Raw genomic sequence first — 21,187 nt, 5'->3', positions numbered from 1 at the left:
TGCACTCGCTCAGCGGGTCCAGCTGTAGCTGCACACAAGCTCAGCTTGATGTTCTGACCATGATGTAAGAACACAGCTTGGTAAAATTGGGTAACCATCCACAACTTGGGGTAGTTATGTCTGAAAATGATTCATTTGGCGATGCGGCGGCAGCCTAGTTTCGTCGACTTTGCTGCCCACTGATGGCAAAGGGTGGAAGAGAAGAGGCACAGAGTCAGAATCCGGGTGTGGGGAGAGAAGGGAACGTGATGAAGCCGGGGAGAGGATGAAAGGAGGTGAAGGACCACCCTTTTCGAGCACAGCCATTCTCTGAGAACCTACCAAAGGGGCCTTCCCACACACACACCATAGTCAGCCAGCCAATCAGAGCACTCGCATCCTTGAGCCATCCTCCCTCGTGCGACTGTTCATCCATGCCTCAGCGGCTCGCATTTGAACTGATGACTTTGGAAACGAGGCTGTGCACCGCCTGAGCACCAAACCGGCTATTTCAGGTTTTTTTGCTACCTCTTATGTCGGATGTTTATTTTTGACTACATAAATGACACTTTTAAAACAGCGGCCATTTTTTGTTTGTTTGGTTGGGGTGGGTAGGTTCGGATGTGTTTGTGCTGAAATAGAATCATTCTTGCTCTCTGGACATCCTGTGGCTTTAGAAGAAACAGATGAATCACTTCTGCATCCTTGGGTCTTGTTGTCCAGTGCCAGCTGATATTTGCTTGTGGAGGCAGCGAGGGGCTCTAATGAGGCTTGGTGATGTTTTCTGGACAAATGACAAGAAAAGAGCAGAATTGATGTGATTTGAAGTGAGGCCATGAGAGCGAGAAGAGAGGCCAGGATGGTGTCCACCTGCTCACCATGTACAAAAAGAAGGTCAGGTTGAATTTTTGTTGCTTTGGTGCATCACTAACCCTGTTTGGATGAGTTTATCAAGAGTTTCTTGAATCATATTTCAAACAGGGCATGATGTTAAATTGCGTGGGTGTTGGCCAATAAGTAACATGGCGATTTATTTTTTTCTCCACTGACAAAAATAGATCAACGTGATTACCCCTGAGATTTCCTTTGTAAAACAAAAGTGAAAAATTGGTAAAATCGATTGGCCTCAATTGCTTATGTCCAATGCTGGTTTCTGACGAGGACTGACTTCCATTTATGCCAGTTTTGTCGATACGAACAAAATGGTCTCCAATTTTCGATCATAAAGAACTACTTTTCCGGTAGAAAATTGGTACCTAACCCTATTCATTTCTAGTAAATTGCTTCTTTCATGTAATTGGTTAGCTCTCAAATGTACACAGCCCTCCATAATTATTGGTGCTCCTTTAGATGTTGTTCGCTTCTAATTTTTGTTTTCCAAAGAATATAGCACCAAATTTAGAAGAAGGAAAAAAAAGAAAAAAAATCAAGTCCAATCTCAAATTCAAATGCAATTTTTCAGTGAGTGGGGTCCCAAATTAAGATTTTTTTAATTTTTTTATTTTAACTCAAGTCATGCGTGCCGCAAATATTGATGTCAGTATGTCGCACTTCCCACTTTTGCCAAGAAAACGGCAGCTAATCTTTTCCTCTAATGTTTCACAAGATGGGAGGATACAAAAAGCGGGCTCTTCAACCATTCCTTTTTACACAATCTACACTAATCATCCAGCAACCTGGGTCCTCTCCTCTGCACTCTCCTGTTTAGCTCCCTCAAAAGCTTTTCAGTGGGGTCAAGGTCTGCGAACTGCGATGGCCAATAGGAGGAGCTTGATTCTGTGCCTGGTGAACCATTTCTCCAATTTTCAGTATGAGATTATGCTTCTGCAATAAATATTATTTTTAACTACCATAACCAGGGGTGCCAATAATCATGAAGGTCCTCTGTAGGCTGCATTGATTTTTTTCTTCGTGACCCAGTGTCGGTTTGAGCTAAAGTATGTCATCATCTTCGTTCGTTCCTGCTGCATTCAATGATCCACGCATGACATCAGTGGTGTCTCAAATGTGCATTATGTATTAGCAGACCGTGTGTGCATTCATGGCTGAGTCATCTCAAGGCCTTGAATGACTCACTTTGTAGTTCATATTGTTTGCAAATTTATCAGTAAATGTGGATTATTCCACCATTTTTTTGCATCTTCCGCACTCTCGGGTCACATGATGCATTTATTCCACCACATGTGTGTTGTACAAAAGGTACGCGTTGGTGCCATTCTTAGTTGCTGACATGATCCCTGTCCCCTTTCATCACTAGCTTTTACATTGCTTGCCTCCACCTTGTAATCGTGACATAGTTTGGACGGTGAAAAATATCCTTTCTCCAGGTCTTGTTTAAGTAACAACACACCACTTATAGTATTACACGACTTAAGATTCACGATGGCAAGCGTAAAATCCACTAATGATGTTGACGTATCGGTGACTGCGGCGTCAAATGTCATGGTCAAGTGTTCAGGATCAGTTGTGGGCCCGCGATGGCTGTGATTCATGATTCACGTGGGCGCCGATTATTGAGACGGGGGCCCGTGTTACTTTGTACACTACATGTGATTATACACACTCAAATGCATGTCATTGTGTGTGTGTGAGGACTTACTCAGAGATGATGGAATATGTGGGTCTCGTTCCTCTGGCAACATCACTGAATATGTGGTGTGATTCAGAGAACACAATATCTGAATGTGATTCGAAGAAGGATGTTACAATATGACAAGGTAGGAGTATTTTAATGGAGCAATGTTCCATCCCCAGCTGTTTTAATGCTGTACAGCGGGGGTGTCAAACCGATTTTTGTCGCGGGCCACTTTGGAGTTACGTCTTACTTCAGAGGCCCGACAGTGAAACCACAAAAATGTCGTCTCACCGCATTATTACTTGTACGCACCAAATTTAATGTATTGCAAGTTTTGAAATCGGTCAAGGACAATAGTCAATTATTGTTCAAGTGAGTGTAAACAGGGAAACAAAATGCTTGCGAAATCTCATCATTTATTATACATGACATTTTGGTACAGATTTTAGCAAGGTTCATGCAAGTTGACGCACATGATTTTCTTTCGGAGGGCCACATTGAATGACGTGGCGGACCGGATCTTGCCCCCGGGCCTTGACTTTGACCTCCAGATTAACACTAGCTTTTCATTTTGTTTATACCAAAATTGATAACATACCAAGGCCTCTCACTTACCTTTCTGTACCCTCACTGATAGGCCAAGCACAAGAAGTGGAAGAAACTGATATGGAAACATCAAAGGTAGGATATAACGATATACCCCGCACATTAAGCAGTAACGTGATAAAGCAAATATATTGTACTTGAGACATTTATAACTCTTGTATATGCTCAGTATCATTGCTGAAAAACTGATTTGTGGTTATGGCACGTAGGGCTATAATGTACCCTAGCCCAGGAGGGGAGCGCTACAATTGAATTTAACATCCGAAAAGATCTTTTTACATCCATGCCCTGAACCTTCTCTGGTGCTGAGGTTTCACTGTTGCCAAGGTTCTCTCCAGGAGGGCCAGACGATTGCAGCGCTTTGATTCTGTGCTTTACGAGGCTGATTTCCAAATGGTGTAGTCGCGCCACAGTGGCACACGGGCTCCCTCTCGCGGTAAAGAAAATAATCTTTGCCTGGACGCAGCTCAGTTGTCTTAAACTTTGAAGATCAACATTTAATCTTAAAAGGTTTATTGAGCTTCATCAATTTTATAGTTGTCCTCCACCCCCAAAAAAAATGTTTGGCACTAAGGCACTTCCCACACAGAGTCGTCGCAATATATTTTTTGAAAAAAACACCAAAATATATTTTCATTACTGCTTGGATGAATATCCCATCTACTGTTGTTGATTAGTTAGCATGCTTAATATCAGGACAGCATTAAACTATATTGCCCATCCTAGAACATTCAACATTTGCAATTAGGTAAAATTAATTATTGCAGTCTTTTTCAATAGTGGAAGCAATCGGATTGATGAAGATTTGCATTCACGGCGATCAACAAGCCGATACCTTTTGTGTCACTTTTCTGAACAGTGTCGTCGTGAATTGGATTAGCTCAAGGTCATGATGTGATGACTCATGTGCTGCTTACCAGCTTGAGCTGCAGGTAAAACACTGGAAAGAGTGGCAATGGCGTTGCGTGGCTCAGCGTAGGCAGCCAGTCAACATACCCACACAATCTTATACATTGAGTCAGGTCTCTTCACTTCATTTGCATCTCCTTACACTGAGCCTTTTTTTACGCGTAAAACACATCTTAACTGATAAAATGTGTGTAGTACTCTATCTATATTGTAGCTTGCAGAAGTTAAAAGTATTGGTACTCACACGAGTGAAGGACGAACTGAATGGTGATTGGATCCCCCAAACGGAGACGCAAACAAAATCCGTAACAAAAATATTAATTTACTGAAAAAGTACACAATGAGCCAGGAAAAACAATGCATAAACAAAAAGCGCTTGGAAAAGCCAAGGTAATAGCCAAGAATATAAACGAAATGACAAGAGACCAAAACGAGCAAGATCAAAGACAAAATAATATCAATACTTACAAACGAGGTACGAGAGAGCAAAAACCACCATGATATAATTGAGAGGTCTTGAAAACAAAACTTGAGCATGAGCATTAAACAAGGTCAATAATCCGACAGAGACACGGGCACTTGGCAGTCTTTAAAAAATTGGCTAACCAAATTGGCAGCAGGTGTGCACGCTGGAGGGAAGGCCCTCCTCTGCCACCTGCTGGAGACACACAAGAACAGAATCATGACAGGTACCACCTTTTTACAAACGAAAATTGTGCAAAAAAACCAAAATCTAGCTAACAAAGACATGCATTGTCACGCTACAGATATTTAATCTCCATTTTTTTGGACTATTCTGTCAACATCTCCATTATGATGCTCAAAATAATCCCGATAATCCCAATGTTCACCTCCTCTCTTCTCCTCCCACGTTTCTCTTTGTGTTATAATTACGATGAGTGTGCGATGGGGGTTTATTGAGAACCTATTTTCATCCTATTTGCTGCTGCTGCTGCTGCTGAACCAGGGAAAGGCCCATTTTAAAATGGGAGCTTTAATGTTCGTGCTTTGTTCTTTTATTCGTGCAATCTCGTGGCACTCGCACGGCAGGCTTCTGCATCTGACTTTCGCAATTATATGGAGCAGGACCTCATCATGAAGTGTTGTTATTTGACTTTCTGTCGTGCATCATCATCATCAGTTATCATGCCATCGTGTGTTATGTATCCACGATTTGGCCATGTGACAGCAATGAATTTTGCGATGGTGTCCAATCTTTCATTTTTTCATTCCTTTTTTCGGATTCCGATGGAAAATAAATAGTGTTGGCCAGATGAGGATTGAAGATGTGCTGAGACGAGTGCAGAATATTCATGTTTATATGAACGGATTCATTGAAATAGGGAAGGCAACAATTCTTGTGCCCTGTGGCTGACTGTCGACCAAGCCGATGTGCGGTTTTCCTTTTGCTGGCATTTACTGCGGCTCTCTGCTTTGCTAAACAGGATAAGCAATACAGAAAGTTCATGAATGCCTTTGCTTGTAATGTACTGTGTGTTTCAACAAAACGGGTGGTACGCAGCCGCCTCACAGTTGAAAGGAGGAAGGGGGGTTCAACAAAATGTCATTGTAAATTAGCCAACAGGGGGCATCGGTGGGGAGAAAAAAAATACACTGACTTGGCAATTTGACTTTTCTCTAGAGGAGCTGTCCATTCAGCACCACTCTCTCCTCCAAGCTGAACGCCAAACTTGCGTCACGTGCAACATGCGTGACAAAAGACAACCAAACAAAAACGCCTTTCAGACTTCATATTTCTGACATCGACAACAATGCCTTAGAGCACAGGCATCAAACTCCGGTCCTCGAGGGCTTTTTTTTTCCCTGCATGTTTTCCATCACGCCCTTTTGCAACGCACCTGATTCAAATGATCAGCTCATCAGGAAGCTCTGCAGAAGGCTGATATTGATCCCGTTAGTTTGAATCAGTTTGAGGAAGATGGCATTTTAATATATGCGCTCACTTATTAGTACCGTGAATTAGTAGCGTCACCGAGTTCACCTTGGCTCGCACACCACGACGAGGCGGACACCAGATGGACTCCGTGTGAGACGACTTACTCTGCTTCTTGCTGAAAGCTTTCGCTGCGTCACCATTGCCATCTTGTCCTCCTTTTTCCTCACTTTCTTCTCCCTGCTCTCTCTCCGCTGACTAACAATAGAATGTGACGGTGGCCTCGTGTCTGATGCGAGTCGCTCACTCTCTCCCGCCTCTTAGCTTTACTCGCTAAACTGGATCATCGTCGTATTGAACTGATTTGGCATTCATTCATTCATTCATCTTCCAAGCCGCTTGATCCTCAGTAGGGTCGCGGGGGGTGCTGGAGCCTATCCCAGCTGTCCTCGGGCAGTAGGCGGGGGACACCCTGAATCGGTTGCCAGCCAATCGCAGGGCACACAGAAACGAACAACCATTCGCACTCACACTCACACCTAGAGGCAATTTAGAGCGTCCAAACAGCCTGCAACGCATGTTTTTGGAATGTGGGAGGTAACCGGAGCACCCGGAGAAAACCCACGCAGGCCCGGGGAGAACATGCAAACTCCACACAGGGAGGCCGCAGCTGGAATCGAACCCGGTACCTCTGCACTGTGAAGCCGACGTGCTAACCACTGGACTACCGGGCCGCCCTGATTTGGCATTTGCCACGTAAATTCTCTTCATTGATCGTGTTGTACGTTCGATCCAAATCAAAACTAAACGAAATTGGTACATCTTATTTGGGAACGTGAGCAAGGCAGTTGAGAAAGTGGAGTACTGAAGTACTCAAGGGCAACTTCTGCTTGTTGAGCAGGATAATGCTGTGTGAGTCCTTGCTAACAGGCAGGCCGCAGCCATCTTCATCCCAATCGCCACTTCCTTAGCCTAGCAAACACGTCGACACTGAATCAACAGCACCCTCTGCTAGTTGTTCCCACATAACGCACTCCACTTTGTCTCCGTTGCTTTGGTCTTGTGATTTGCTGGCCACCAGTTCAGGGTACATAACGCCTCTTGCTGGGTCAGCGGGACAGGCACCAGCTCACCCACGGCCCCCCCCCCCCCCCCACATATTGTCAAATGGTATAAAAAAATAGATGGATGGATATAATGCCACATTTAACTTTACATTTCAAGTATTAGAAATCCACCAATGGAAGACCGTCGGTCGCGATATCCCTTCATGCTCAATAGTTGAGATGGTCCCTCGTAGCTTTATTTCACTACGCACAAGCTAGTTAGCATTGATGCATTAGCTTCATTAGCAGCTAATGATGAGTAATTTGCTTGCTGTCTCGAAAATGGCTCCATTGTCTGTAGTGGTCTTTGTCTTTTGTTTCTCTCTCTCTCTCTCTCTCTCTCTCTCTTTTAAATGACAGTATCGCTTGAGGTTTGTAGGTCATTGCTCTCCGGCTCCTCTGACCTGCAGATTAAACAAGTACCGCTTCATTTGGCAATGCAACTTTGATGCCGGAAAGGTTAATCCCTTACAAATATAGCTTCGTAAACATGACGCCATAGCTACTGATTAGCATACAGGTGGAGTGATCAATACGAATATATCCTTTTAGTTTGAATCAAAAATGCGCTGATTTTGATATTCCGGAAGGGATCCCATGAGGAGCTTAACACTATCGCCTGACACTGGGAGGAGGCTGGAGCTCAATACAAAAGAGAAGAATTGCAGCCGGTCCCGCTCTTATTACCCTTCTCATACTCGGCACGGAGGATGGGTTGGCCAACGGCTACAATCGGCGCTGCCGTCCTGCACTCGGGGTCAGCCGGGCTTATCTTGCAAAGAAGCGAAAGGGAGCCATCTAGGGAAGTGGACAGAGACAGAACAGGAAGGAGTGTTAGGGGAAGGGGGGGAGGGGAGCTATCCTGCGCCTGCTCACTGTGAGCACAGCAAGTGCAATTTTCATCCGCAGAGGCAGTGGCTGAGGGAGCAATGGGGGGAGAGTTTCAGCCAGCAAACTGGAAATGCTATTAGTCAGAGCCTCGGACGTTAGAAGGATCGACCGCTTTTGCTTATCTGTGCAATTCCTCACTCTTCCACTTCATGCGGTAGAGTGCGTCGGGAACGTCGCACTGCTGGGTCACCTGCTTCTCCTCAGAGGAAACTAAAAAAAAAAAAAGTGTGAATTTTTGCCACAAGTGCACAGCACTGCGGCACAGAATGTAACGGGAAGCGAAGCAAAATCCCGGTGGATTTCGGTTGCCCCAAAAACATCTGTCCTGTCGGCAGACTGTCGCTTTGCTTTTCCTCGCGTGCATGGGAGGTAAGGATCGCGGAGGCTGTCGATCAGCATGCAGCGGCGTCAACGGGCGGCCCCGTGCCCACAACACGCTATGGACGTTAGACGCACCTCGGTGTACTGATGAAAAGCTTCAAGCTCGCCTGGTAAGGTAAAAAAATGAAAAGTAGAGCGTGTCGCTCGGGGTGTTTTTACTTGTGTGCTCGTTGCAACTGTGCACGTTGAGAAGCGCTCGTGATTGCAAAGGACGGTACAGACAGAGTCTAGACTCCGGTGCTGGTTTCAAGGGTTAACGGATGCGATGCGGTGTCGTGCAAGACCGATTGGACCGCAATGCATGCCGTAACGCTTCGCAAATGGGTTTTTCAGCCTCCATGCACATCCAGTGTGGACTTTTGTGCTTGTGGTCAGGCTGTGACAGCGGTGACCTCGCTCTGCTCCCCCCCCCAACCCCCCTCCACCCCCCGGCGGCTTCAATTTGAGCACAGAACAGCTGAGGAGAGATGCTCACGTGGCTGAAAAAAATAAAATAAAATAATAAGATGGGGTTGGGGGGGCGGGCACGTGCTCCCCGTCCTCCCTCACACGGGCGCACGGCCCCGCTTCCAGGTGGCTCACTTTGCTCGCCGCGTGGAATCCCTCTCTTCTAGCTGCCCTCCTTTCTTTCATCGTCTCCTCCCCTTGTTTGTTTACGCTCCTCCTCCTCTTCTTTGCGTGGTATTTTTAGACAAATTACAGAGCCTCGCAGGAGGAGGGAGAAGAAAAGTGAGAGGGAGAGCAGTTTTTTTGGCAACGTCTGTCCCGCTTGCTTCTTTGGTGCCCACTCGGGACTTGATGAGCTTGATGAGAATGATTTTTTGTGGTGTCAGCAAGGTCCAAATGATTGGTGTGCCCCAGGTATCCGTTCTACACGAGCGGCGTTCAGCTTTCGTCTACCATGCCTTAATCACTCTGATAGGCAGGAGTTGAAGCGCCATCTGTTAGCATCCCCTTGACTTTTGGACACAGAGAGCGACCTGTCTGGCGGCCACACTGTTGCGTAACCTCATGTATGTGCAAAGGCTTGGAGGTTGGACCGAATCCTGTGTTTTTTTTTTGGTTTTTTGCCATCCTCTCTCTCCGGACACGAATGCAAACATCCCTTAACCTATTTAGTTCCAGATTCATTCATTCATTCATCTTCTGAGCCGCTTGATCCTCACTAGGGTCGCGGGGGGTGCCGGAGCCTATCCCAGCTGTTTTCGGGCAGTAGGCGGGGGACACCCTGAATCGGTTGCCAGCCAATCGCAGGGCACACAGAAACGAACAACCATCCACGCTCACACTCACACCTAGGGACAATTTAGAGTGTTCAATCAGCCTGCCACGCATGTTTTTGGAATGTGGGAGGAAACCGGAGCAAACCCACACAGGAGAACATGCAAACTCCACACAGGGAGGCCGGAGCTGGAATCGAACCCGGTACCTCTGCACTGTGAAGCCGACGTGCTACCCACTGGACTACCGGGCCGCCCTTAGTTCCAGATTGACACCTGGAAATCAAAATTGTCCACAAAAGTCAGTAAGAGTGGGAATTGCATCTAAAGATACGGTCGTTTTATGATGGGTTGGCAACAACTCATCATTTCTCTTATTTCAATGGATCCACTCGAGAGAATACCACACTTGGAAATGTCAGGTTTTTCGCAATGTCGAGCGACATGATTTCGTAATGCTCACAATGTCAGCAAAACGTTCCATTGATGAATGTTGACGTCATTGTATTTCATCGTTTTCACTGTGACGTTTGACCAGCGTGAGGCTGATGGGACGCTTCAATGAAATGGCACAATTTTTGGTTCATTCAAAAGTCCCCGAGTAAAAGTAGTGCGTCTCTTTGTCAAAAAGCAATTGAACGTTTGAATGCTAAATGGGTGTTTAAAACATGACGTAAGCATTTCTTGGTGCGGGGGCAGCACGCATGGACGACGGTGTCCCGGTGCAAGCGTGTCCATATTTGGAATTGCCCAAATTTGGAAGTTGTTGCGGCAATGTTACTAGCAAGTAAAAGGAAAGTGTTTCCCGCCAGCTAGCTTGTTGTCTGTTAGCACTCTGAAATCACACTCCACCAACCTCTCTCCTATTGGATGCAACTTCTAACGTAACCACGCCACTCCTTAACTGAACAGTTTTTCCTCAATTGAATTGGTCGGTTTTATTATGAATGCGTGTTTTAAACTAAGGTGCCCTATATTCACTTGATGTCAGCGTGGGTGTTGCTTCAAAACATATGGTCATTTTAAACATAACGCAGTGCTTCCCTGAATGCCCGTGAGAGCGCTTTGATTATGATGAGCACTGCTCTTGAAGGTGCGGTCAACCGCGATGGCCTGTTGACCTGCGGGTCATTGTGTCAGTCGATGCTTTATCTGCACATTCCTTGTTAGCACATTAGAATCATGTCGCCTCAGTTGGAAGGGTGAGAAGGAATTTGAGTCAACCAATGTACCTTGTATGTGTAAGTTTTACAACCCAGGCTATGTCATGTACCGGACGGATCGGTGGTGCGTACTTATCCGTTGTTTTTTTGTCTGGTTTGGTTTTTCGTAATATAGCTTAGTTTTCAAAACCTAGTGACGTCAATTTCTTCTTCAGACATTGAATCTTTTTTCCCAGATACTACACACTGCGGGCGGCGCGGTAGTCCAGTGGTTAGCACGTCGGCTTCACAGTGCAGAGGTACCGGGTTCGATTCCAGCTCCGGCCTCCCTGTGTGGAGTTTGCATGTTCTCCTGTGTGGGTTTGCTCCGGTTTCCTCCCACATTCCAAAAACATGCATGGCAGGCTGATTGGACACTCTAAATTGTCCCTAGGTGTTGAGTGTGGGTGTGGATGGTTGTTCGTCTATGTGTGCCCTGCGATTGGCTGGCAACTGATTCAGGGTGTCCCCCGCCTACTGCCCGAAGACGGCTGGGATAGGCTCCAGCACCCTCCGCGACCCTAGTGAGGATCAGGCGGTTCAGAAAACGGATGGATGGACTACACACTGCCCATATGTGTGCACTTGCCAGTGCCGTCATCAAGAAAAACATCCCAAAAAAATCATTTGGAAACTTCCCCTGACGTACACAGAAGCTTCAGATCATCACAAGGAAACCAGAAACATCCTCAGGCATGTTTTCTCCAGACACTCTCTTTGATCTATTTTCAACTCATTTCTCATCGTAGCCCGCGCACCTCTGAAGCTCGCCAGTATTTCAAATATTGGCAAGGGAAAAGAAAAAGTCACCTCATGTATGGACTGATAAAGTTCCCTGGATGAGATACACAGTTGGAAGATAGTCACAACACCAATAGAAAAGCACAATCAATGAAACCCCACTCGCGGCTGCTAGAATTGGGATGCTTGTAACCCGACTGGGCCACTGCGGACTTCCTGTTTGCCTTTGTGGTCAGCAAAAGAGCACAACTAAATGTATTTTTTTCCTTCCTGGCTGCCACTGTTCATCTTTTACTGACCTCCTCTTATTTTTTTTTCTTTTTACTTCTCTTTCTCTACCATGCTGACTCTCCTCTCATTTATTTATTTTCTCCTATTTTTGACATCTGAGGTGACATGATGGATGACGGCCACATTTTCAATGTTGTATTTATGAATAAAGACAGAGGGGTGTTGGGTCAGCGCCTCATGATGGAAGAGGGAGTTCGAAATTAGCAGAGCGGAAGCACCGGCATGTTGTATGCACATCCATCATTGGGATGAAGTAACGATGACAATGACATTTCTTCCACGCCATGATGCCACATTTCAGTCCGTTTTTTTGTCCTGCAAAATCTGTCATCCAAAAGTTATTTAAGAATTTGATAATTGACTAACAATGGTGTTGACAACATTCTTGTCAGGTGTTCTTAAGACGTATGCAAATAATGACCTGAACTGCATTTTTTTTTTTACAAATCCTCCCCTGCGTCAGTGTCACTCAGCCGTTTCAATCTGCAGATGGCAGCGGCTGAGTCCCTCTGGGTTTTAATCCATTCGCCAACTTCCTGTCCCCCTCTGACATCTTCAAGTCCTGCGATAACCCTCTCCAGAGTGATTTTCACTCATGAATTCAAATCACTGTTCCGTTTTAAAACCAGGCTCAAAATCAGTCATTCTGTAAAACCGCAGTCAGGATAATAACTGAAAGTTCATGATTAGGTGACACACTTGGCTTTGAATGGACAATTCCAATTGACAATCGTAACGAGTGATTGCACGGTTTTCTTATATGCTCAAATTAATTGGAAAATAGTTCATGTTCGGGTTAGCATCAAACTATAAAAAGTTTTCCGATGGCATGAACCCACCCACCGACAAAGTGTACTTAAACTCTTTGCCGCCAGCTAATCAAGTGTGAAAGCAAATGCAGCATCGTCCGCTCACCACACACTCACACACACAAACACACACACTCTCTCTTCTAGTTGGGAACACTTCAAGTGACGGAAAACATGAATGGCTTGACCGGCTGCCATGGTAACTGCACGGCCAAGGCTCAGTCAGACTTTTCCCAGTTAGCCATGTGTCGGCCGTTCAGTGTTGCCAAGACAAGTTGCTAGAATGCGCACTCGCCCTTTAATCTGACGGAGGCATTTGTTACCGTTTGTTATTAACGGATTGGAACGTCACTTATAGCGCACCTCCCCATACAAAGTAGTCACAATGTTGTCTTTGAATTTGCATCAGTCCTGCAGTGACGCAATCCAAAACTGCACCAGCGCACAAGACGGGACAGATTTTCTGCCAAGATCGGTTTGGCAACAGAAAATGCCGTATGTGTCCGAGGATATTGTGGCAAGCGTCAGTTCCTGCAATCAGCAGCACACACTGACAAGAGGAAGTCGTTAACCTGAACAGAAACAATAAGCCTCATTCGATAGCGACCAATCACACAGGCAAAAAGGTTGTTTTTGAGAGGGAGGTGGGGGAGGGGGGGGCTGCGTTTCATTGTACTCATCAGTCAGTGCTTTCTGATGTTTCATATTTAACGGCAAAATGAGTTGGATTTTGGCTGATATAAGCTCAGCGATGCAAAAATTGAACCTGCGACTGAACATCCAGTATATTGACAGGAACGTTCTGTTGCGGCAACGATTTGTGACCAACGTTTGATTCGTCACTGCTTCATTCACAATCGATCTTTCTTGGAAACATGTTGTAACGCGATGGAACACATTTTCTTTTTTTTTTTTGGAGGGGGTGGGGCTGGGGGGTGGGGGCGGTCAGTGCTGCACAATGCCTGAAAGGCCAATCAAACTACTGGGTTTGTGAGTTAGTGTTGCAATGGCACAGGGACGTTCATTCGTTTTATTGCTCGGACCCGAGCACGATACGGAAACATTTGCTCATTCCTGCAGTTTCTGGCATCCCCCTTTTGATTTTAATTTTTTAATCATATATCTGAGAACCTTTGAACAATTTCTGACCTTCTTTGAGGAAGTAAAAATGCCTGATTTCTCCCACCCATTAAATATAAATATGACAATCGATATGTACTGTATCATGGATTATAATGAAGTATGAAGTTTGTTCTTGATTTTACTGCTTGGTGCTTTCTACCGCCTTTATTACCGATTCGTCTTACTTTTTATTGTGTATGTTAAATCGCTCCATGTACAGCACTTTGTATGCAGCGATGGCTGTTTGAAAGTGCTCGAGAAATACTGTTGACTTGACTTGTTGTTGACTTGACTTGAAAGTTGTCATGTTAATATTTAGAATAAATCCAGAGAGACCCGTCATTTTTAGTTTATTGCCACAAAACTTTATCATGTTTTTTTTGGGGGGGGGGCATGCCCATGCCCATGCCCAACTACCCGCTTGATTTCCATACAGTTGAGTAAATGTGCTGTAATTCAGTGAGTGGCTTAAAGAGATGATCGACAGCTGTCCAACTTTTTGGTGGGCTTCTTGTAAATCCATTTTCAACGGAAAAAAGTCGAGTCGTCCATGCGGGTGTCACCTCAAAGCAAGAAGTGACCTCTTGAGTGAGATTTAGAGGGAGCTCAGAATGTAAAGTGACCTGAATGCCGGTGATGTCAGCTCCTCCATTCATGAAGCGCATGAATAATTGAGCGTGCAGTGCAGCGGGCTCCGCTGTTAGCAGCAGCCAAAGGGAAAAGGCGGAATGCAATAAGAGAGCGAAAGAGGCATCGGCGTTGCGTGCAGCCTGACCGTCGCATTTGACGGAGAGCAAAAATAAATAAATAAAATCACAAGAGCTTCGTCGGGCTCCTCGCGGATGCTGCCATCGAGCAGATGATCCGGCGGGGGTGGAGGGAGCAAAAGAAGAGGAAGAATGAGGACGAAACATGGCAGCTTGCTCGACGGAACCTAACCAGCCTCAATTAGACAAAGAAGAGCAGAGCAAAGGATAAAACGAAACGGGACGACCTCCAGTGCAGCTTCCCGCCCCTCCCATTTTCCACTTGTCGTCTTTCAGCGTGCTTTTTCGTCCATTTCTCCCGGCATGATCTGGCACCCATCCTCCCTCGTCTCCGTCATCCCTCTCTCTTTTCCCCCCTCCTCTCCTCCCGCTCCTCTTCATTGCCACCGCATGAATGGAGCCGCTCTCAAAGGGCTAAACTAGTGCTTCTCGACATGGCAACGACCAGGTTAGTGCTTGGCAATCACCTGCCTTCCACGTACAACCTCGTAGATCCCCGACAGGGCTCAATCAACATGTGCTATTTAGGATGGAGGGAAGGAAGCCTGCCCCTCACACCCCCCGGTGCGTCCGCTTTGGCAGCCGGCGCCAAGGGCGATGTAAGCCTGTTATTAGGAGATCAGAGCTGGCCAGGGAAGATCAGTGGCCCTAAGCCTGCTAAAAGTAAATCTCCCCTGCCTGCCTCGTCCATCTCGCCTCCATCCGTGCTCCTTTCCTTCTTGCGGAAAGACAAAAGGGGGGTTGAGAAGAAGGGCGCCGTCGGCGGTGGGATGATTCGCTGGGTGAACAACTCATTGCTGGGGCTCGTCTACGAGGACATGGTGGTGTTTGAGTGCGTCAGCGTGGCCGACGAGGGCTGCCGTTGCCTCGAGGGCTGTTACGGCGACGTGTTGAGGGATCGAGTCTTTCACCAGGGGTATGGCGAGCTGCGGTAGAAGTGTGCTGTGCGTGGAAGGGTGGCGCATGATGGCTGTCGTTATGTAACGTGCACAGTCTGTGTGCTTGGCTTTGGAACGTTTTGCAGTCTGAAACATGCATCGTCTCCTGTTATGTGGGATTTATGTATTGGCGTACGCGAATGCAACCTGAGCACACGCATGCTTATGTTTACGTCTGCGTCTGCACTTGGTGATGTTAAGCGTGGCGCCCCACATGGTTTTTCACAGCCGCAAGACAGGATGAAGGGACTTTTGCCAGATGGGTTGGGTTTTTTTTCCAGGGGTCAGCAAAACCATAAAAACAAGCAGCCCCCCCCCCCCCACCCCTTAGAAAGGCCCGGAACTCTGAGGGTATTGTGGAAGGGAACGTTTGGACCGCTTGAGCCCATCGGATTTAAGAGCTTTAGAGCTTATTTAGCGGAAAGACTGGAACAAAGTGGTGCAAGTAGCATGCTTGTTTTACTTTTGCTTTTTTTTTGGTCCTGTTTGGGATGAATGCGACATGCATTTGGTAATCGACACCTGAAAAGTCCCTCAGTGTGCAGTACATGGCATGCAGATGAGTTAACATAAAATGACCCATTTAGGGCCTGGCTGATGAATGGTTATTTATGTTGTGCAGACTTAGCGTGTGTATGTTTTTCATGACTCTGTAAGATTAAATATTTGATGGCATATATCGGTTGCTCAAAATATGCAATAATTTCACCAACAAGTGATCAAGGACAAAGTGGTCTGTCGCTTTCCTTGCTCAGGCAACAGAACAGAGGAGTATATTTAGTCACAAGCTGAATATCTAAACCTCTGTTGCTATAGTGATCTTCACAAGCTGAGATTTGTGTCAGTTGCATAGATGCATGCACTGCTCCGAGCAATCGGGCTTTTTTTTTTTTATTGCTAAAGCATTTGTCTACACTCTTCCCTATCACTGCGGGGACATATAGACCTCAATGAATAAATGCAGCTCTTCACTGTGAGCAAGCACATTGCAGCACAGCTTCTGGCAAGCAGACATCATGGTTACGCACTTGTTATTCATATTTTTTTTTTAAACTGTTGCGCTACAAATGCATCTTCAAACGGCAATTAATCAGCCTTATTTTAAACATGCACGCAGTTTGTGACCATGAAACTGAATGTGAACCAAACTACGCACTTGAAATCAAGTGTGTACCGAACATGTGAGCATGTGCATATGCAGTATTGCACATGCTCATCGGATACTTCATTGGGAGCACCTCGACAAACGGAAGCGAGCCAATACGAGAGCTCTATAAAAATGTCTGTATCTATTCAGGCATTAATGAACGTAATGACGGCCTTGTTTTAAAACGGCATTTCTGGCAGAAAATGGAAATGCTCCTTATGAACGTGATGTAGTAACAAATGCATATATTTCAATACGTAGGACACGGATTATCCAACCATGTCAAATCAATCCATCATCGATCGGAAATTTCTTTTTACCGTGATAATATCTTTATCATTGCAAGTGCAACAGATTTTTTTTTTCTGCATGAGAGGAACAAATATGAGAATACAAGATAGCTAATGCAGAGATGATCAGTTTGTTAGACAATGGCACTTAGCTTGATTGCTATTGATGAGGGTATGAAAGCAAACCCTCAAATGACACCATGCTTTGCCTCAAAAAGGTGCATCCCTGGAAAATTGTGGTTCAATCGTGTAAAGCCTTGTATTTTATTTAAGGATGGAATAATATTTACTAATTTACAAACTTGTTTGTACTGTAAGTGTGGCATATCTCTCCAAGACAATTTGATAATGATTTGGTTTGGTTCAAATCTATTCTTTTGAATCAAAAGGGGATATACCGATATCCAAAGCTTGCGATGTTGTATAAACAACCCATGATATTCATTCATTCATTCATCTTCCGAGCCGCTTCATCCTCACTAGGGTTGCGGGAGGTGCTGGAGCCTATCCCAGCTGTCCTCGGGCAGTAGGCGGGGGACACCCTGAATCGGTTGCCAGCCAATCGCAGGACACACAGAAACGAACAACCATTCGCACTCACACCTAGGGACACTTTAGAGTGTTCAATTAGCCTGCCACGCATGTTTTTGGAATGTGGGAGGAAACCGGAGCACCCGGAGAAAACCCACGCAGGCCCGGGGAGAACATGCAAACTCCACACAGGGAGGCCGGAGCTGGAATCGAACCCGGAACCTCTGCACTGTGAAGCCGACGTGCTAACCACTGGACTACCGGGCCGCCCACCCATGATATTGTAACTTTAAAAAAACACATTATCACATTGAAACCTAAAGCACAATATGGAGCTTTGGTACATGGAGCAGCAACAAAGAAACAGGATTGGCTAGTTATTTTATATTCAATTGGGCTACGTCAGCTGATCACACTAAAAACAATTAATATTGAGGCACTTACTTGCTAATGCACACACACATTGTGAATCAAGTCAGTTTGCGGAGGAACTCAAACGGTTTACGTTCCCCCTCATCTGGCAACGAGCGTCGTTCTAAAACCTAGATGGCCAAAACGTGCCTAATTCAAATTAAACTGCATGAATAAACTAACCACCAGAGGGTGCTGGGATTGCTCAAATGGATAGTAACCTGGCCTATTCAACAGATTTGGTGCTTTGAATATCATGACATGACAATATCGGGGCAATTTTAGTATCGCGATATTGCCGTTGCCATTACATCTCTATTAGTGGCAGTAATGATCCTCAACTTGAACGTGGTACAGTGTACTAAATAAGTTTTGCTGACGACTAGTATCAAGCCTGTAAAGCCTTGAATGATGTAACTCTTCCAGGGAAGGAACCCCACTGATGTCGATAACTCAATAATTGTCCCGCCATGGTGATGAATGCTTTGGAGTCGTGGTTGTCTGTCTGCCACATCCGTTGCCGGCACAGAGAATTTTGATGTGCAGAACACGTGTTCCCGCATGCAGATTGCGGGTATTTGAAACAATAATTGACCCAAAGTTGTATCGCATCGTTTTGTTTTTTTTTTTTACTTTTAATGAAGTTACATCTTTGTAAATTCATTCATTCATTCATCTTCCATACCGCTTGATCCTCACTAGGGTCGCGGGGGGTGCTGGAGCCCATCCCAGCCGTCTCCGGGCAGTAGGCGGGGGACACCCTGAATCGGTTGCCAGCCAATCGCAGGGCACACATAGACGAGCAACCATCCACGCTCACACTCGCACCTAGGGACAATTTAGAGTGTTCAATCAGCCTGCCATGCATATTTTTGGAATGTGGGAGGAAACCGGAGCACCCGGAGAAAACCCACGCAGGCCCGGGGAGAACATGCAAACTCCACACAGGGAGGCCGGAGCTGGAATCGGACCCGGTACCTCTGCACTGTGAAGCCAACGTGCTAACCACTGGGCTACCGGGCCGCCCTTCTTTGTAAATTGATTCTTTAAAAAAAATTAAGACTAAGTTCTATTGCATGATATACATTTTTTTATATCATTGATACCGCATACATTGCTCTCATCTCTTGTGATTGCTGTCCATATATCTAGATTTATCGGCTCAATCTTTTTCTCATCCCTTCAAATCTATTCTCTTTCCAGCACTGCCAGTAACTCCAACAAGAGCACTCCTGCTTGCTCACCAGTCCTGCGCAAACGCTCGCGCTCTCCCACACCACAGAGCCAGGAAGGTGACAACATGGTGGAGAAGGGCTCGGACCACTCCTCGGACAAGTCCCCGTCCACGCCCGAGCAAGTAGTTCAGAGGACCTATTCACTGCAGTCGGCACGCAGCGGGGGAAAGAACTCTAAAGTGAGTGACGCCGTTTGCTTTTTCTGAGCGTTTTGTAAACTTTGGAGCCCTATCTCTGTAGTTTTGACAGTTGGAGAAATATCACAATGTGCTGCACATTGTCATGTGAGCTATTATGTATACTTTCCATAAAAACTGAACAAAATAATTGGTTTCTAAAAATGTCAGCTGGTGAAACTTTACCCTTTTTTAGGTGTCGGAATTTCATTCATTAAAAAAAAAAAACGTTAAATCACATTTTAGCTTTAGTCTTGGTGATGTTTGGTAAACGTGAATTGGGCCCCGCCTGTGTAAAGATCAACTGACTGGAGACAATTTGGAAAGACGCTCAATTGTCAAGCATCGCTTCTAACGAAGCATCTTGGAGCAAAAGCCAGTTTATGAGGTTAAAGGAACTGTGCTCAGAGACGGGGCTGAGGTGGAGTAAATTAGGGTGAGACATCTTCTAAAATCTGCGTTTAATCCTCCTAATAGCACAAATTTGAATAAGTCAAATGGCCCATCTGGCCAACGTGACCAACAAAAGATTCAAAGTTGCTGTGAGACCCGATGGTACTCCTCCATAGGTACTGAGTGAAGTTGGTTGATTATTCCAGAAGGACAACCTCAACTGCATGTGTACTGATCGGAGATCAATGTCAGTCGTGGCCAACACAATTTCTAATTAGCGTTTTGGTGAAGTGTCTTGCCTAAGCTTTGGTTTTGCCGCGAGAAAGGGGAAATTGATTTTCGATTGTATTTGTCACGTACGCTAATGAATGCTAATGAATGCTAATGAAGCCATGTCACATTCATGGGCTCATTGTCTGTGTCCTCTTTTAGTTCATTTACCGTCTTCTTTGTTCACTCATCCACTCACAGTGTGCCCCCCCCCCACCCCCTCCCTCCGCGTTAGCGGCCACTTCATGTCACATGATAACCTGTGCCATCTGATGACAACAGTTCTGTTATCTTCAGCTGATTTTATTTTTTTTTAACTTGGTATTAATTTATTTGTGCTTTTTTTTTTCTTTTTTTTTGTCGATCTGATTTTGCTTTTCTTTTTCTTCTCCTGTCTGCATGATAGTCTCACAAGCGACTTTCCAAAGTAAGCATTACTCTTTCTGTTCTTCAAATGTTTCCGTGCTCCTCCTGCTCTTCCTCCTCTTCCCCCCTTCGTGTCCCTCCTCTTGTCTCGTCAAGCTGCACCGTGGAAACATCTCACCCTCGGCCCGGCCTGCTTCTCCATCCTGTAACCATAAACAACAGCCAATTACACCTCGCTCACCTCCTCTTACCTCCTCCTCCCCCCTTCCCCGTGTTTCCTCTGCAGTGATTTGCAATGTAGCGCTTGTTAATGGATTGATGAGGCTTTTGCACTCGCTGGCTGCCGTATTGTGTACATCTGCGCAATCTAATAAAAACCCAAGCCAAGACCTCTACCGTGTACTGAAATAATGGGAATGGGAATCAATACTTGCCAAAAGTTATGAATCACCTTGTGTTCACTACATTGTGCAGATGTACCAAAAGTTTTGGCCGTTGAGTGTAAATGCATTGGGATCGTTTATTGGAGTACTGGTGCATAAACAAATCGGCGTTTTAACGTCATGCGCACAGGCAATGCGTGGTCTGGTCTGATAATTATTCCATTTCCTTTTCCTGATTTTTTTTTTCCCTCACAATTTTTCCAGATTTTTTTTTTCCTCACAAAATAGAAAGGTGAAATATGAACTTTCCCCTAATAAAGTCTTTAAAAACATGGTTTAACAAGTTTGGGAAGCGCTGTGCTCCGGTTTTCTCATCCATGAAAGTTGTTGCTTGGCAGAGTTTAAAATATTTCCGAAAAACATTGATGTTGTAAAAAAAAAAACGTGCATCGGACAATACAGTGAAAAGTGCGTCAACAAGAGGGTTGTTTTAAGGCTGCCTCGTGATGCCCTATTTGCTGCAATGCACAAATCTGCTTCACACACACGGCAAC

General features: G+C 45.4%; 1 protein-coding gene across 13 annotated transcripts in view; it reads left to right on the top strand.

Moving 5' to 3' along the window:
- gramd1bb (GRAM domain containing 1Bb) overlaps positions 1-21,187 on the top strand; it is a 59,480-nt gene that overhangs the window by 19,195 nt on the left and 19,098 nt on the right. For 5 of the 13 annotated variants that reach the window (XM_052078396.1, XM_052078386.1, XM_052078383.1 and 2 more), the window contains exons 4-5: positions 19,014-19,224; positions 20,291-20,311. In XM_052078396.1, coding sequence (XP_051934356.1) covers positions 19,111-19,224; positions 20,291-20,311 — 135 coding nt within the window. In that variant the 5' untranslated portion in view covers positions 19,014-19,110. Of the gene's footprint in view, positions 1-672; positions 874-3,191; positions 3,236-7,944; positions 8,452-14,182; positions 14,942-15,180; positions 15,410-19,013; positions 19,225-20,290; positions 20,312-21,187 lie in introns of those variants that run through there. The other 8 variants (XM_052078388.1, XM_052078385.1, XM_052078387.1 and 5 more) reach the window with 6 other exon arrangements.

This window comes from Hippocampus zosterae, chromosome 10 (genome assembly GCF_025434085.1).
Source record: "Hippocampus zosterae strain Florida chromosome 10, ASM2543408v3, whole genome shotgun sequence".
NCBI lineage: Eukaryota > Metazoa > Chordata > Actinopteri > Syngnathiformes > Syngnathidae > Hippocampus > Hippocampus zosterae.
The sequence above is the reverse complement of the archived record's forward strand: the minus strand, read 5'-3'. Positions and strand labels throughout refer to the sequence as shown.